General features: G+C 39.4%; 2 protein-coding genes across 2 annotated transcripts; both read right to left on the reverse strand.

Moving 5' to 3' along the window:
• Positions 1-2,266: 2,266 nt before the first annotated feature.
• LOC139446601 (BTB/POZ domain-containing protein 6-like) lies at positions 2,267-4,354 on the reverse strand. Its single transcript, XM_071227888.1, has 2 exons — positions 4,088-4,354; positions 2,267-3,071 (listed from the first exon to the last, which is right to left on the reverse strand). Exons 1-2 carry the CDS (start codon positions 4,345-4,347, stop codon positions 2,267-2,269), a joined length of 1,065 nt encoding a protein of 354 aa, XP_071083989.1. The 5' UTR covers positions 4,348-4,354.
• Positions 4,355-5,248: 894 nt separating this feature from the next.
• On the reverse strand, positions 5,249-11,268 carry LOC139444838 (uncharacterized). The gene is made up of 5 exons (XM_071225817.1): positions 11,193-11,268; positions 9,906-10,015; positions 9,448-9,604; positions 5,555-5,625; positions 5,249-5,319 (listed from the first exon to the last, which is right to left on the reverse strand). Exons 1-5 carry the CDS (start codon positions 11,224-11,226, stop codon positions 5,305-5,307), a joined length of 387 nt encoding a protein of 128 aa, XP_071081918.1. The 5' UTR covers positions 11,227-11,268; the 3' UTR covers positions 5,249-5,304.
• Between the last annotated feature and the right edge of the window lie 441 nt (positions 11,269-11,709).

The raw sequence follows: 11,709 nt of genomic DNA on the forward strand, positions 1-11,709 counted from the left end.
ACCCTGAAATCACTCGCTCACTCGAGAAAGTTGCCATCATGTTGGTGTCTTTGTCTTGTTACCTGGAGAAGGTCGTGTGTAATCTCCAATTGAAATCACCTATTCGCAGATTTGTTACACAAATTTCTAGTTTGTATCTTGCTCAAATCTTGAAAATGTTTTCTATTGTAGTCCCGAACATTCCTCGTCCAAGAAATGTACCCAACATGCCTGCTCCCCGCGATCCACCGCCACCAAAGGCAGACGCAAGTGGGGACTGCACCATCTCCTAACCCGACACACCCCAAATCAACCACAGTGTATGTTAAACTTTCAACTGGAGCCTATTGAGTATGCGTTTGTTTCCATGGCAACAATGCTGCATGAACCTTCATCTGCCACTATTATATTGTTGGTTCTCTTTATGAAATAAACAATGATCAGCACATAGAGCACAAGATAGTTGTTTATTTCTTTTTAGCAACTACATAAAGATACGAAAGCATACAAAGAGGATATTTGTCTTGTCTTTTCTTGTCGAATATCTTGGTTATCTCACGTGGTTTCTTGACAAAGTTGATATTTACGCGAGTGGTTGACATTTTCACATAATCAGTATTTTCTGGCCTTACTTTGCCATCCTGTGTCGTTGAGGCGGACAAAGCAGTTCTGGCGTGAAGTGTTATGAATTCCACACGAGTCAAATGTCGCATCCATTGTTTCTGGAATATACGAATGCATGCACGCATGCAAGTACGCACGCACACAAGCAATTCTTCTCTGAACGATTCAATATCAGCTCATTACAAAAGTCTCGTTCAGGTTGAGTTATTTGATAATGTATCGAGAGTTGATTTAGTGAATCTTAGAACTCTATGATAACTAAGTTTGTGGCCAGGTCGGGTCGAATAAATACCGTATTACCTTAAGTTTGGGGGAAGGGGGGATTTGTGTGAATGTTAGATGGAAGGGGGGTAACTAGTGTGTTAGGTTAGGGATGGGGGTAACTAGTCTGTAAGTTTGGGGGAAGGGGGTAACTAGTCTGTAAGTTTGGGGGAAGGGGGTAACTAGTCTGTAAGTTTGGGGGAAGGGGGGTAACTAGTCTCTAAGTTTTGGGGGAAGGGGGTAACCAGTCTGTAAGTTTGGGGAAAGGGGATAACTAGTCTGTAAGTTTGGGGGAAGGGGGTAACCAGTCTGTAAGTTTTCGGGAAGGGGGTAACTAGTTTGTAAGTTTGGGAGAAGGGGGGAACTGGTCTGTAAGTTTGGGGGAAGGGGGTAACTGGTCTTTAAGTTTGGGGGAAGGGGGTAACTAGTCTGTAAGTTTGGGGGGAAGGGGGGAACTGGTCTGTAAGTTTGGGGGAAGGGGGGAACTGGTCTGTAAGTTTTCGGGAAGGGGGGTAACCAGTCTGTAAGTTTGGGAGAAGGGGGGAACTGGTCTGTAAGTTTGGGGGAAGGGGGTAACTGGTCTTTAAGTTTGGGGGAAGGGGGTAACTAGTCTGTAAGTTTGGGGGGAAGGGGGGAACTGGTCTGTAAGTTTGGGGGAAGGGGGGAACTGGTCTGTAAGTTTGGGGGAAGGGGATAACTGGTTTTTAAATTTGGGGGAAGGGGGGGAACTAGTTTGTACGTTCGGGGGAAGGGGGTAACTAGTCTGTAAGTTTGGGGGAAGGGGGTAACCAGTCTGTAAGTTTGGGGGAAGGGGGTAACCAGTCTGTAAGTTTGGGGGAAGGGGGGAACTGGTCTGTAAGTTTGGGGGAAGGGGGGAACTGGTCTGTAAGTTTGGGGGAAGGGGGTAACTGGTCTTTAAGTTTGGGAGAAGGGGGTAACTAGTCTGTAAGTTTGGGGGAAGGGGGGAACTGGTCTGTAAGTTTGGGGGAAGGGGTAATTAGTCTGTAAGTTTAGGGGAAGGAGGTAACTGGTCTTTAAGTTTGGGGGAAGGGGGTAACTAGTCTGTAAGTTTGGGGGAAGGGGGGAACTGGTCTGTAAGTTTGGGGGAAGGGGTAATTAGTCTGTAAGTTTAGGGGAAGGAGGTAACTGGTATGTAAGTTTGGGGGAAGGGGGGTAACTAGTCTGTAAGTTTGGGGGAAGGGGGGAACTGGTCTGTAAGTTAGGGGGAAGGGGATAATTAGTCTGTAAGTTTGGGGGAAGGAGGTAACTGGTCTGTAAGTTTGTGGGAAGGGGGTAACTAGTCTGTGAGTTTGGGGGAAGGAGGTAACTAGTCTAACAGTTTGGGTGAAGGGGGTAACTAGTCTGTAAGATTGGGGAAGGGGTTAACTGGTCTGTAAGTTTGTCAGGGTTTTGGGCAGGATGGGGGTGGGATGGGTGGGGGGGGTGCACCTCGGATTCGGGTGGAGGAAGGTGGGATGGATTTTTTATTTCGGCTGGGTTGTGTGGCTTGCATGAAGTTGTGGCTGGGACTGGGGGGTGTATATCCATGTTGTATATTTCGGCGAAGGGGGTAACTGGTCTGTATGGGAGGTTGATAGGGCCCTAAGGTGCGCTGACTGGGCTGTACTGGTGGATTCATCGGTATTTTTCTCCCACAAAAAGGAGACGGGTCCTGATCAGGACACAGGAAACATGACATAATTTTTACGTTTTCCGCATCTGTCAAAATCCTTCTCGGCACAACGTTGTCGACATAATAGTCCTTCTCCATACTGATGAAGGGAATCCCATAGACTGTTTCACCCAAGATCGATCTGAGGTTCTTGGGAGTGATCCTACTTCCTTTTCGGCCACATTCGGCCTCTGCCCATGCTATGGCGGCTTTGAACGCGTTTTCAGGCTGGGCAATGAGATCAGCTGACTTCATTACTTTTTCAAAGCGAGCACGACATAGATTTTTGAAACTTTCAGTTGCAAAATAAGTATCTCCATGTTCAAGAACAAGTTTAAAAGCCTGGTCGTAGAGATCCTCTTCATCAAACCAGTGCGCAAGCTCGAGGATGAGGCAGGCATTTTCAGGTGACAGACACTCCTCTAAGTAGGTGCGGCACAGAGTCTCTAGACCCCCCACGGTGTACTTCGTGGCCAGGTGCAGCAATCCAATGACATTCCAAGGTGTGACAGTCGCGTCATCTGTGTACAAGTACCTGTCGGAAACAAACTACATGTGTAGGTTATTCTTTTGACTTTGATAAGACAGATGATGGAATTGCCAGAACATTTTGTTTGGAAAACATGTTACGTTTATTCTAAATATATTATAGTATACCATGGCTAAGGTGTTGCCAATATATTGCACATTTGAGCAATTGCAGCCATCTAAATACTTTCCTAAACTTACATATGTTTTTGGCGGCTGTCGCAAATCGTTCGACATTCCATTTAACCGGAAAATCCCATTAAAACTAGATGTAAATGCTTGCTATCTCTACATATATCTGTGGACGTCCCATTACTGGTGACGTCAGAATGATCTTTTATCCGACCAATCCAAGTGTCTATTGCAAAATCACAAAAACGAAAAAGTGTAAAAGTGTATCTTCAAAACATGCAGCCTCGAAAGATAAACACTTTGCTTTCTGACAGGCTGTCCGACAGATTCCGAATACTAGATCCCGTCAATCTCTCGCTTCAGTGGAAAATGTTGCATAGCCCATGAGAAAATTTGCATACAATCTCAGCCATCTCTAAGACATTCCAGATTTTTCTTCAGTTTTCAAAGTTTGTCAAAATAGTATCCTAAGCAAAGTCTGGAATGATAGTCGCCATTTTAAAACTTGTGCCGTGAGGCTAGAGAAAGCTACTTTCTGATTGGGTAACGCTAGCGTGACAGCACTCACAGACACGTATCCTGCCACGTGACCGCCACGTGACCGCAATTTGTCACAAACACTTATATGCAACTTATGTTGTTGTTATAATCGATAAAATGGTGATTAACCTTGTAATTATAAGAACTTAAAAATTATCCTTTGAGAAATTTACCCCCAACATTTAAAAACAAATCCTTAAAATTATTCATGCAGCAGAAATAATCGCTAAAAGAATCTATTTGAAATATTTATCTCAAAACGCCTATTCGATTATTTCCGGTTCTGGTGTACGTGTCGAGTAGCGGTAGTACCATGGACACCTAATTCGATATAGTTATGGTAATACTCACACCAACATCTCCGAGAATATGTCTTCCTCGACGTCGGGTATCTTGATTTCATCTTTCTCCGCTAGGGGGCCACACAGCATTGCATCAAAGACACAGCTTCGGCTGGTGAGCACATAGCGATGTGCCCTGATGGGCTTTTCACCTTTGCCAACCCGGAAGGTGACGTCAGAGTTGTGTTCCGAGGTCAGCATGTGGTGGTTACACTCAACCACGGACCTCCCGCTCTGCCAGTTATCCACGAATCCAGATCCTGCTGCCATGTCTGTCTCTCGGCTAAAATGAGAATAAAAGCCAATTTTAAGGAATTCTGCCTTCAAAAGCAAAGACACCACTGTTGATGTGAGTAAAGTTATCCAGAGAACTCTTTATAAAAACATCAACGTTTCGTCTTCAATGGCTTACTACAGCCTCGCCATGCTTTTTTAAAAAAAACCTTTGGATCAGCTTAGTTAAACTGGAATGGGTTACTTATTAATTTTAAATTATTTCATAAATCCTGTAATAAGGTGTCATAATAATAAAGTATTACTAAATTCTGTCTATGAGTTAGAACACGCAAACACATACTTCATTACTACCAAGTCTCGAACTTGAAAAACCACCATGACAATAACTTAGTGTCAAGGCGGTTTTTCAAGTTCGCACTCAGCAACCATCACTGATGTTTTGTTTGTATATTTACTTTTTTCTAACATTTTTTATATCATCTTTGATATGTCCTGAATGAATAACCACAATTGTTTTATGTGTATTTTGAGTTTGAATGCATTTGGCCAAGTTGTAAGATGAGATCTCAGAAGACCAAAAACGGACCCAATTTTCGATGTTGAACAAAAAGTATCCCAATGACACATGAAATATATTTTACACACAAGACACAAAATCCGTATATAATATTAATCCTTAGGCATTTATTTACAACATAAATGACAGAAATTGAGATGAGAAGAAAATTCAGTCTCAAGACAGCTCTCAACAGGGGTACCCACAGCCGTTTGAAGGAAAGACAAGCCTGAAAGAGAGCAAAATGTAGAAATAAGAATTATTTTGAAATATTTTAGTATAATATTTCATAAATATCTCGAAATTCATATCCTAAAGCTATTATCATTTTTTAACATCAATGTATTTTAAGAAATAATAAATATAATAATATACTTACAACTGCGTCTTACCAAATGAAGCACTACTGGGTTGGACTGATCTGGGGAATATCCTCATATGCAAGAAAACTGAAAACAATACAAATAAACCTCAAATAAGCATTTGTAAATAGTTTAAAAAATACATAATACATATCATGATGATACATATTACTGCATCAAAATTGTTTTTAAAATAATGCTTTAGAATAATATTCATTGTGGCTTGAGGACATTCATATGGTGCCCCTATTATTTATTAAACTGAAATAATTTGAAGAAACAAATAAACATAATACTTACATTAGTTACAAACACATCTGACCACATAATGCACTACTCTCATGGACGTGTATGGGGGAGTATCCTCAGTCACACAAAAAGGGTCAAGTGTAACTGAAAACAATACAAATAAACAAACATTTTAATATGTAACCAAAATTAATTATATTTTTTACTAGGATGGATCAGAAATCTTAAATTGATACTTCAACAACATAACAAAGTTTTAACCTGCATTATTCAAACTTGAGAAATCTTTTGTCATTAGGAAGTTTCATACATATTTATCATCAGTTAATGCAACAAATATTCAGACCTACCAAAAACATTTTGGTGTGTTCAATTATTATATATTATTCATGCTGTATATAACAAACAAAATCTTAGTCAATGTTAGTAGATTACATGCAAACTTATTAGTAAACAAACAAGGTGAACAAATATTTCTAAAAAGTTATTTTCATTAAATAAGAAATAAAATCAAACTTGTAAATTCAACACAAACTGATCAACAAATGAAAATAATACTGAATTCAAACATAACAGGTTTGTAAATGAACTAAAATCTAACCAACAAATCAATTTCAACTGTATATAGGCAACTTAAATTACCTCTACCGCAACTATAGCAGCTGGAAACAAAAACTAAGTATCTAATGCCAGCTGTTCGACTCCCTTATTGTCCACTGTCCACACTTTGACTATGAGGTTTAACAACGATTTTCAAATCCCCCATCTCAAAGTCCTCACACAGGTTGTAGGCATGTACTGCTTCATCATTTTCATACTGTACATTGAACCACTTGGGAAATCCAGGAACTACAGAAATCACAAATACTTTGTAGACTCCATCATCAAATTTGTGTTCCACATGTTTTCCAACGAAGAGAGGAATTCCTTCCTGATGCTGCCCTGTTGTCACCATGGCCATGGTTTCTCTGATCAAAGTCATCAGTTCTGTCTCAAATCCAGAATGGAATGTTTGACATACTTTCCAGCTTGATTCTTTTTGGAAAAAGAGAACACGTTGGGGTCCTTGTATTTTTGTTTGAGGACTGTTTTTCGGAATTTCAGCTGGGATTCTATGGCTTTTCTCTGATCAATTGCCGAAAGTCTTGTCAAACCTTCATTAACTTGCTCCTCACTCTGCCATAAACCATAATAGCAGACATCATTTGTCAAGTTTTCTGCGGCTTTCAAACGCTTCTTCTCCTTTTCTTCAAGATCCTTCTGTCTTTTCGTCTGCTGAGCAAGACGTTTCTCTTCAATTTCATCCAGACGGGTCTTGAAAGTTTTCCATATTTTAGACCCACCCTTTCTGGAGTTCATGAGAAGCTTGTTTCGGGCACTGTCTTCAAGATTGTCAAGCCATTCACAAGTTATGTTGTGTGAATACATGAGAAAAGCTTCATTTGTAAGAAGCGAAGAATTTGGCCTGTATCTTAGAAGTTGGTCCAACTGACCAAATACAGACTCTGGCAGTTTGTTATGTTTCATGGCTGACTTTGTTTCCTCCACTACTTCAGCTGCAAGATTCCAGAATTTTCCTCCAGGCAGGTGATCTGTGACCATTCTAGAGATCAGTTGGCGGATCGTCTTGAACAGAGCCTGCAACACTGGGCATAGGATTGGGTCCACAGATGGGGATACCGTTGTGAGAAGGGTTAAAACCTTGTCATCCTCATCTAGTGGCGTGTCAAATGGTGTAGTTTTACCTCTCATGAACTCGGTCATGACTTCCACTTCAAGGAAACCTTTGTCCAAAAACTTCACAAGCGTTTCAAAATGCTTGTTCATCTCTAGGATGTGGCCTTTCATTTCCAGCAATTTCCACAAAGGACCGGAGACAAATTTGGAAATCAAACCAAGCGCTCTTGCTCCTGCAAGGTACAGCTTTTCTTTGATGTCATGTGAGACTGCTTTCAGTAGGCTGTTTGCTGTTAGGTGAACGGTGTCAAGAAATGTTGAAATGTCTTCATGATGGATATAGACTGCATGACCCAAGGAGAACACAAGGTTGAAGCGATTGTGCTAAAAGCGAACAAAACGATTGCGTTCCCCTGATTCACTCTTCAAGTATGTCTTCCATGCCATGCTGACACCATTTTTTTCATCTTCACCCACTGCAACGGCCTTGCAACAAGTTCTGATTACACGTAGTGTGCCACTCTCACTCTTATGGAATAACTTTAGTTCAGGAAACTTTGCAGATCCAATAGTCTTTCCTTGAAGGAATGAATGTTCAAAAGTCTTGAGCAAGTAACTGAACTATGCAAACTGAAAGAAGAAGAGAAAGATCAACAGATCACAATTGATTATTTGCGATCCTTACTAGATGACAGCAGAGAGCTTGAACTATTTGACAAAGATTTCCGTTCTTACACACGGCAACTGTACAGTGTGTGACAAACTTGACTAATTTGAAAGTGGCCACATAAAAGGTAGGCAGTGTTATTAGAGAGGTTGCATCTCTTTGTGGGAAGACAACAAATGCTTTACCTTCTGCCTCAACAGTCAACAGTATTGTCCATGCAAAATGTGCAGTTGCACAAAAATGCAGTTACACGATGTCCTGAAGATTAAGAAGGATACAACTCTGTACACAGATGAGACCAGAAAATATGGAAAGACAGTGGAGACATATGTTGTCACTGATGAATCCCAGACATCATATATTTTGGGTCTCCGAGAAATGGCCAACAAAAGTAGTCAGACTACAATTGACACCTTTAGGAAGATTCTTGAAGACATCAACGGCCACTGCCATAACGAGGAGAAGGAAGGAGAAATGCATGAATATCGAATTCTAGCAAATATTCGAGACACAATGTCCGATAGAGCCTCAGCAGAGAAGACATTCAACAGGCTTCTAGAACAATTCAGAGCAACTATTTTGCCGCAAGTTGTTGATGGGTGGGCAGACATGGATGAGAAAGAGAAGTCCATGTGTACAAAAATGAACACCTTTTTTTGTGGACTCCACCTACTTTGTGGAATGGCTGATTCTTGTGAACAAACTTTGAAGACATCAAAGAAAAGCTGTACCTTGTCTGCTGCTTGCTTGTTTGCATTAGAAGCAATTTTCTGACGAAGACCTTTCACAGCTCTGTTGCTTTCAAAATACATCTTCATATACTTGTCTCCTTTTCTCTTGAAATGGGATGCTCTCTTTTCAAGTTGTTGTAGCTTCTTCTGTTTTGCTTTAGTATCTTTTTGTAAGCCAACAGATTCCTTTTCAATTTTCAGTCTCTTCTCCTTAGTCGATGCTTCCTTTTCAACTAATCTTTCATATTTTCTTTTTATCTGTTTCCTTTCATCTTGCAATTTCTGCGTTCTTTAAGCTGTTGCTTGGTCTTGTCCAATTCTGTTGCATGTGTCTTCTGTTCAGGTTGCTTAGGCAAGATGAAAGTTGATGAAACAGATGTACTTGTAGACTGTGGAATGACAAATTGCTTTTGAAGAATGTCCAACTTACTTTGACCCCTCTTATTCTTCAGTGATGTCAGTACCCTGTGAATCTTAGCTATGACAGCTGGTGCATTTATGCATTCAACATCTAATCCACAAATCCTTGAAATCCAATTTTGCAGAGAATGTCCAACTTCAAGACCTAATGTCCTTGACAAAGTATACAAATCAAATAGTACTCCATGTGTCACTTGTCTGTCCGTAATTTGGGGAAAGTTCAGAGGTATTATCTATCAATTTACTTTGGGAAATTCCAAGTTGATCCAAATACGTCATGGCTGAATAATTAATTAACAAACAAATGGTTGCTGAAAGTCAAGATGGTTCTGCTTGAAATTGTCTCGGTTGACTTGTCGTTTTGAAAGACTTCCACCAAGTCACCTGCTAAAAGTCCTGTTGAATTTGTGTAACAGTCCCCACTACAGACTGTCTGAGACTCAACTGATTGCTTTCTTTCAATCGACTTACTTGTACGTCTCTTCTTCAGAATGATTGACTGGGATTCCTCGTCCGAACTAGAGATGTATTGTACAGAAGCCTCATAACTAGTGCTTTGTTTTGGTGAGGGACCTACATCACTGGTGACCGCCTGCGAGGTTGGGATAGTTGCATCACTGTCTACAGCCTGTCAGAGAATAAAATAATATGTAAAAGTTGCAAAGTGTTATTAAATAAATGACATAGAAACTATTATTTATTGTTATTCATACTCACAAAGAATAGTTTTATTACTCCCCGACAGAGTTAAGACGGATATAGTATGCCAAATATGATCCAACGCTTTGCTGCAGTAAAATGTCCTGTGCTTTTAGCATGATGCAGGTGGTGTTGATTTTAGCACTATAGAAGTTGACTATTATTATTTACTAATAATATATAAAATTATTTAGGAGTAGTATGAATTTATAGTTATACAATCTTATCACCTGAGTATCTGTGAAAGTTAGACTCCCATATCTGTACTGGGAATCTTCATCCGAACTCGGCAATGGCTGGCTATCAAATGTGAGGCTGTTGTCAGGCTCATTCATGGTAACTGAAACATACATACAAAGTGATCATGTGAAATTAACAAAGTCTTTGCCTTAGTACTAAAGGGGCCAAAAACCTATTTCCAAAGCATATACAATTTGCATTGCAAAAAGGAGTACTTAAAAAATACAAAAATTCTGTTTGATGCTTTTATATACAAGAATGTGGGGATGTTTTGCACAGATTATAAATAGAATACACTTGCTTAAACAGTACATACTCAATAACACAGGTAATAATTACTGTGTTATGCAAAGGTGTGTATAAAATAGATGTAAAAGCACGATGAATGCTGTAAGTACAAATATTCACCCTAGCCATTTTCAATTTAACTTAAGTGTTTTATTATCAACAGTGAATATGGCATGCAATAATTAACAATCTGACTCACCAACCAATCGCAAAACTAAAGTATGAATCTTGCAAAAGTATGTCTTCCAGTCCCCCCTTGAAAACGAAAAGTTTACATTATGTCATGTAATTGAAGAGATAAATCACATTACCATAGATTACAACAATTTGAATATCTAATATTTTGTATTTCTTATTATATCATTTGATAATTAATCAAGTTACCCCAATCTGCTTTTAAATTGCTTACATATAATTTCTCATATTCTCAGGTAAAAAATAGAAATGTAATCCAATAAAAACGTGGTGTGTTTATGTTAGACGTATTTTTATTGATAATGTTATTACTTTTGATTAATAACTACAGTGTATGCTTTACTTCATTTAATAATGTAACAGTTTTCCAGTTGGAAAAGTAATCAAATTAAATGAAATCTTACTTAATCGAACACGTTTAGGCTAGAGTCACTTTGTTCTTGAAAATATTTTAAAATAAATCCAACTAGATATGAATATATTAATAGTCATGATCTGAATAGTAATTATTAATATGTAGATCAGGACTTTATTAATTTATTTATTTAATAGTCTTATTAATAGTAATAATACTCTTAATATATGTTAGTTTCAAGGAAATCACCGAACTAAAAATAGAAATGTAACATCTATCGCGCGATTGTACCAGCGCGATTGTCTCCCGAGTTACCTCCCTTTGGAAAATTGAGTCCCATCGCTTGAAGACAATTTAAGCTATATCTACGCTAAAATACTAATGGAATCACGATGGAAGTTATTTCTATGAAGTCTAGAAGTCAAGAAACAACCGTTACCTATTGCGTATATGGATGTCAAGGGTCCATTCATGTCCAAATTTCCGTTTCCAGCGCTGACAAATCTTCGCTTGACCTCACTTGAAAAAACAATGGCGATTTACGGTTAATTTATTCATGTAAGCTTTGATATATCACCTTTGCCAAGGTCGAGGTCGTAGGAATTTTCCACAGCAGAGCGTATGAAATTGCTTGGTCTGCCAGGTCAGCTTGAACCCGGAGGCAAGAGATAGGTTACGCGCGCCCCCTAGCAGCGGTGGTGGTTGCCGGGCAGAAATTTCTTATTTAATTTAATATAATTTAATGACAGTTTAAGAAACGCTACACTATCAAAGAGTTGCTTCCGCTTAACTATTGCACCTTTCTTTTCAAACCGAAACTATCGTCCATAGAACGAACGAATTAAGGATTTGAGAAAACACGCTCGCGAGGTTTTGGTAGACAGAGCATGCCCTGGGGAGAGGGAAAAACCAGGGGGGCGAAGCCCCCGCGGTTTTTCCCGACGCCCAGGGCATGA

Source organism: Haliotis cracherodii, unplaced genomic scaffold (assembly GCF_022045235.1).
Source record: "Haliotis cracherodii isolate W230 unplaced genomic scaffold, xgHalCrac1.p SCAF_6, whole genome shotgun sequence".
Lineage (NCBI taxonomy): Eukaryota > Metazoa > Mollusca > Gastropoda > Lepetellida > Haliotidae > Haliotis > Haliotis cracherodii.

Excerpts from the sequence above, each read along its gene's own strand:
- LOC139444838 (XM_071225817.1), bottom strand. The coding sequence starts at position 11,226 with ATGAATGGACCCTTGACATCCATATACGCAATAG. Across the intron at positions 10,016-11,192 it reads GACATCCATATACGCAATAG|TTACCATGAATGAGCCTGAC; the intron begins GTAACGGTTGTT and ends TGTATGTTTCAG. Across the intron at positions 9,605-9,905 it reads TAACTTTCACAGATACTCAG|GCTGTAGACAGTGATGCAAC; the intron begins GTGATAAGATTG and ends ATTCTCTGACAG.
- LOC139446601 (XM_071227888.1), bottom strand. The coding sequence starts at position 4,347 with ATGGCAGCAGGATCTGGATTCGTGGATAACTGGCAGAGCGGGAGGTCC. Across the intron at positions 3,072-4,087 it reads ATATTCTCGGAGATGTTGGT|GTACTTGTACACAGATGACG; the intron begins GTGAGTATTACC and ends TGTTTCCGACAG.